The sequence below is a fragment of the Plecotus auritus genome (genome assembly GCF_963455305.1).
Source record: "Plecotus auritus genome assembly, chromosome: 1".
NCBI classification, from domain to species: Eukaryota; Metazoa; Chordata; class Mammalia; order Chiroptera; family Vespertilionidae; genus Plecotus; species Plecotus auritus.
Window position 1 is genome coordinate 70,200,159 of NC_137770.1, and position 6,000 is coordinate 70,206,158.

The following is a 6,000-nucleotide window of genomic DNA, read 5'->3' on the forward strand; positions in this document are numbered from 1 at the left end:
TTCTCCTATTCCCTTCAAAGGCAATTCCAAATTCAAGTGTTCTAGTTAGACCCAATTGCTTCACACTGAAGTGACAATCCAGACACCAGCTTCACAGAGACAACAGAAGCCATCAGGCATGAATTTCCTCTTTCTGTCTCCCCTCCCCACAATTAAACTTATCTTTACCTACACCCCTTCTTCCCTCAGAAGCCAGAGAAAAAAATATTCATTCTCTTGAATCTCAGCCTACTAGTATTCTACATTCCTCTTTAACTACTGCCCTGTCTCTCCTTCTTCTGAGCTAAGGTCCTTGAAAGTGTAATTTAGACTGGCTGCCTCCATTTACTTATCTCCCATTCACTATAACATAGATCCTGCCCTGATTGCTGCACAGAAATTGCTCTCCCTAAAGTTATTAATAGCTCTTAAACACTAAAGCTAAAGGAAACTTTTCAATTAACAAAACTTTATCATGACTCAAACTTTTGAGTTCCAGTATTCAAACTCAAATTGGTAGAACTTCAAAACTCATTATATATACACTGAGTGGCCAGATTATTATGATCTCTGAATGCATAATAACCTGGCCACTCAGTGTGTGTGTGTGTGTGTGTGTGTATGAGGCCCGGTGCATGAATTCATGCATGGGTGGGGTCCAGCCAGCCTGGCCAGGGGGAGGGGACATGGGCGGTTGGCTGGCCTGCCTGCTGGTTGAACTCCTGGTTGAGGGGGCAATTTGCATATTAGCCTTTTATTATATAAGATACATACTAAGTGGCCAGATTATTATGTGTTCAGAGATCATAATAATCTGGCCACTCAGTGTATATATTTCAGAGAGGAAGGGAGAGGGAGAGATAGAAACATCAATGATGAGATAGACTCACTGATTGTCTGCCTTCTGCATGGCCCCTACTGGGGATCGAGATCGCAACCCAGGCACATGTCCTTGAATGAACCCGAAAACCTTCAGTTCGCAGGCCAACGCTCTATCCACAGAGCCAAACCGGCCAGGGCCAAAAACTCATACTTTTAATCATTATGCTATATTGCTTCCAGGTAACCACACCTTTAGTCATCTTGATTTTCTTCTCCATCTCAGCCCCCAGTCAGTCACCAAATCCCAATTAATAAATTACAAGTTTCCTTAAATATCTCTGGAGGCAGTTTTCTACTGGTGATGATACCCAAATACCCAACTCAGAAACTTGATGGTTACTATTTTAAACCCCCAACAAGATTCAGACCCTATCATGAGGGAATAATCACCTCTCCGCTGTGATTCTCTTACTACCCTAGAATCACAGAATTTTGAAAGTAGAGGGGAATGTCATTTTATAGCTGAGAAACTGGGGCTGAGTAATTTACTTATTGGCAGCTTAGCACAGAGCCAGGAATACAAGACAATCAATAGTATATATCTGCGGGGAATATTTTATTGGGTGAAACACAACCTCGGTAAAGACTTGTTAATTTTGCACCAGACCTCACTGATTTCTCAGACGAAAGTGGGATCTCTTTTAGTAACATTTAAAGCATTAACTAAATTAGCACTAGTAGTTATTATCCAAGGATCGACCCCTTCCTCTACTTGCCCACCAATGTCAGCGGTGTAGACCTTTCCCGTCCAAGTTCTGGCTGTCAGTCCCCACAGACTCACCTCTTAAAGATTTCTGGCAACAGGTGAGTCAACTATGAGAACTTAGATAAAAATTTCCCTTCATACGGAAAAGCTTGTAGAAGTGACAACCCGACCTTCCCTGACAGTTTACGTGTCCACAATAAGCCGTAGCGGACAGTCTTCCCGCGAAAAAGCAGTCCGAGAGAACCAAAGAAGTCAACCAGAGGAATTTTAGCACAAACTGCAACCCCCTCAATTCTAATCAGCGAGGTGCGCTCTTCCCGGAAGTGACGCACACTTTTCTGCGGAAGAGGAGTCACGGAGGAGGGGTGGTATTTCCGTACAGAAGTCTGCGAGGTGCGTAACTAGAACGGAAGAGCAGCTCAGCCCCGTGACAGACCGGGGCTCTTGAGCACCTTCCGGCCATGGGCCCGCGGAGCCGCGAGCGTCGGGCGGGAGCAGTGCAGAGTACCAACGATAGCAGCGCCCTCAGCAAGAGTTCCCTGGCCACGCGGGGGTACGTGCACGACACCTTCGCCGCGTTGCTAGTTCCGGGGACCGCTCGCCGCACGCCGCTCATCCACCGCGGCTACTACGTCCGCGCACGCGCCATACGGCACTGCGTGAGCGCCTTCCTGGAACGGACGTGCGCCGCCCCGGGAGCGCCTCGCGCCCAGATCCTGTCGCTGGGCGCCGGCTCCGACTCACTTTATTTTCGCCTCAAAGCTGCAGGCCGCCTGTCCTGGGCTGCAGTCTGGGAGGTAGATTTTCCAGACGTGGCGCGGCGCAAAGCGGAAAGGATTAGAGATACTCCGGAATTGTGTGCGTTAACCGGGCCTTTCCAGAGCGGTGATCCTGCGTCAGCGCTGTGCTTTGAGAGTTTGGACTACCGCATCCTGGGCTTGGACTTGAGGCAGCTTGAGCGATTGGACCAGGCCCTGACCGCCGCGGGCCTTGAGGAAGCCGCGCCCACTTTGCTCCTAGCTGAGGCCGTGCTGACCTACCTGGAACCGGATAATGCAGCGGCCCTCATTGCCTGGGCAGCCCAGCGGTTTCCTAATGCTCTTTTCGTGATCTACGAGCAGATGAGGCCGCATGACACCTTTGGCCAGTTCATGCAGCAACATTTTCAGCAGCTAAATTCTCCTTTGCATGGCCTGGACCGCTTTCCCGACGTGGAGTCCCAGCAGCACCGCTTCCTTCAGGCTGGCTGGACTGCCTGCAGGGCCATGGACATGAATGAATTCTATCGCTGCTTTCTGCCCGCAGAAGAACGTCGGCGCATGGAAAATCTTGAACCCTTTGACGAGTTTGAGGAGTGGCATCTGAAGTGCGCCCACTATTTCATCCTGGCCGCTTCCAAGGGAGACACTCTTTCCCAAACTCTGGTGCTTTCATCCCCAGAGCTGTTTCCTCGGGTAGATCCTGCTTCCCCTTCAGGGATCCTCCTTGCCAATGTAGTCACTAGTGACAGCCAGTGCCCAAACTTTAAGAGATATGGCCACGCCTCTGTCCTTTTGAGGCCAGGCATTCTCAGTGCAGGTGGATTTGGAGAGCAGGAGGGGCGGCATTGCCGAATGAGCAAGTTTCACTTGCTCTCAAGATACTGTGACTTTGAATGGAAAGGCAAACAAATAGGCAGTTGGGGGACTGAAGCTCAGTGGGATGGACGCCTTTATCACACCATGACAAGACTTTCTGATACTCAGGTTCTGGTTCTGGGAGGGAGATTGTCCCCAGTAACTCCAGCCTTGGGGATTCTCCAGCTTCGTTTTTGTAAGAGTGAGGATGATAGCACTGAGGATCTAAATGTAATGGTAACAAAAGCTAGCACAGAAGAAGATTCCACTTTGTCATGTTGGCGGCATTCAACAACAGAAGTGTCCTATGAAAATCAGAAATATTTGTTTGTATATGGGGGCCGAAGTGTGGTGGAACCTGTATTGAGTGACTGGCATTTTCTCCATATGGAGTCAATGACTTGGGTCAGGATCCCAGTGGAGGGGGATACACCTGATGGTCGGCATTCCCACAGTGCCTGCAGCTGGCAAGGGGGAGTCCTTATTGCTGGAGGCCTGGGTGCTTCTGAGGAGCCATTGAGCTCTGTAGTCTTTCTGAAACCAATCACTTGTGGATTCCTCTGGAAATCAGTAGATATCCAGCCTCCCATTACCCCAAGGTACTCCCACACAGCTCATGTGCTTAATGGGAAGCTTCTACTGGTTGGAGGGGTCTGGATACATTCCTCCTCAGTTCCTGGGGTGACTGTTATTGATTTGACTACAGGATTGAGCTCTGAGTATCAGATTGACACAACATGTGTACCATGGCCAATAATGTTGCACAACCATACCAGCATCCTCCTTCCTGAAGAGCAACAGCTCCTGCTCCTTGGAGGTGGTGGGAACTGCTTTTCCTTTGGCACCTACTTCAACCCCCATATAATAACATTAGACCTTTCTTCCCTGAATGTTGGGCAGTAAGGACTGGACTTTTGATATATTCAGGATCCACTGAAGTAGACAATAAAGGTTTCCACAAATAGGATTTGACTTTGGCTACAGATATTACCACACTCCACGCCCCTCCTTTTATTTTATTTTATTTTATTTTATTAGCACTATTATGTTAAAACACATACCATCACTCAGATGATACAAAAATAAAACATAAGTAGGCCTATCTTAAGTGAGTGGTCATACAGTCTTAGAGGAGGAATTGGGACCTTTAGATCCCTATATCTAGTTGGTCTTCCTCCCATTTTCTAATCTGCGTTTATCCATGTATTGAGTTACAGTGACCTTTAATCTAAAAAAAAAAATCTCCCACTCCTATGCTTTGTGACTTGAGGTGGTACCTTGGAAAAAGTTTCACACAGATCCTTGGTAAGAATCTAAAGTTGAATATAGTTGAAGGGGCATGGTATTGACCTCATTCTTCATGTATGAAACCTAAAAAGAACCCAGTTACAGTTTGATTAAAGCATTGAGCTATTTAGTGCAGAAGAGAACTCTGGGATAGATTCAACAATGATGTTTGTATAGGACTTTATTAGAAAATATGCTTTTGTTCTATTTTTGTCACTGGTTCCATATTTATATAGATTTATGAGTGCTTATAAATCAAACAATTGATACTTCAACTCATTGTGTACATGATGTGATAATGTTTTGCTTCAGCTCTACATTCCACCCTTCACTATGTTCTGTGCTCCAGGAGGCTGACCTTCATGGACTATATCAATGAGTTTTCTTGTCTTCTAGTTTCTAGTGAGTTCTACCAGTCATAGGCACCAGAGGGAGATGTAGGACAGGAAGAGTGAGGCAGGGTATTCTCAGCGTTTCTCTTACTAGTCTGCAAGTTGGCAGAGTTCCTCTTTTTTTGGTCAAAGGCCACAGCTTTTTGTCCATGTAATAAGATATAGCTCTAATTCTGCATCACTCCAGGTTGCAGTATTGTTCCTTCTTACCTCTTCAGGCCTAATTACTCTTTGCTAGACCTGGCTGCACTGTTGAATATAGTAGCCATTAGCTACGTGGCTATTTGAACTTCAATTAATAGAAATTGAATAAAATTAAGAATTCAGTGGCTTCGTTGAATTAACCACATTTTAAGTGCTCAATAGTCACATGTGTCCAATGTACTGAACAATACAGATGTAGAACATGTCCCTAGATCTGGACACTGCTGAGGTACTTCACTGTCTTGACTTGGCTTCCCTTAACCTTGCTCAGTCCCTTTCAATTGGTGTCTTCATCCAGCTCTCCTCAGTTATCCCCTTTAAATGGACAATCTTTCATAGTGAGCCTTGTGGGATCAATGAAATATCTGAGGTATCCATCCTTAAAATTTAAGCCTTAATTTCTCTAAATTGTGTCTCAAAAGGTAGTGGCTTTAGTGGTACTAAGTGTACCAGTTTAGTATTTCTTGTTAGTCTTTAGTCCTTGAAAGCTTAATAATATCTTGAGATTCTACAGTACTATCAATTTTAATAATATCTTGCCGAAACTGGTTTGGCTCAGTGGATAGAGTGTTGGCCTGCAGACTGAAGGGTCCTGGGTTCGATTCCGGTCAAGGGCATGTACCTTGGTTGCGGGCACATCCCCAGTGGGAGGTGTGCAGGAGGCAGCTGATCGATGTTTCTAGCTCTCTATCCCTCTCCCTTCCTCTCTGTAAAATATCAATAAAATATATTTAAAAAAATAATAATATCTTGATGGACTTAGTATGACACAGACTCCTTTTCCTAAATATTTTTATAACAACTTTGCATATAAATGAATGTGAAAAGTGATTAATATAAAAACTGAGTTGCAAACACAAACCTAAGTGTATGGAGAAGACAGTGTTGGCTCTGTTAGATGAAGGCTCCCAGGAGAAGACAACCGCTGTCTAGC

At 45.6% G+C, this 6,000-nt stretch overlaps 2 protein-coding genes across 4 annotated transcripts in view; one reads left to right on the forward strand and one right to left on the reverse strand.

The window, feature by feature from the left end:
- The window catches only part of MAPDA (N6-Methyl-AMP deaminase), a 27,071-nt gene extending 25,185 nt beyond the window's left edge, over positions 1 to 1,886 (reverse strand). For 2 of the 3 annotated variants that reach the window (XM_080684888.1, XM_080684890.1), the window contains exon 1: positions 1,643 to 1,877. The gene's annotated coding sequence lies outside the window, so the exon portion shown is untranslated. Of the gene's footprint in view, positions 1 to 1,642 lie in introns of all 3 variants that reach the window. The other variant, XM_080684889.1, reaches the window with a different exon arrangement.
- Positions 1,875 to 5,793, forward strand: LCMT2 (leucine carboxyl methyltransferase 2). Its single transcript, XM_080684798.1, has one exon. The coding sequence runs from the start codon at positions 2,029 to 2,031 to the stop codon at positions 4,084 to 4,086; it is 2,058 nt and encodes a 685-aa protein (XP_080540924.1). The 5' UTR covers positions 1,875 to 2,028; the 3' UTR covers positions 4,087 to 5,793.
- The last annotated feature ends 207 nt before the right edge of the window (positions 5,794 to 6,000 follow it).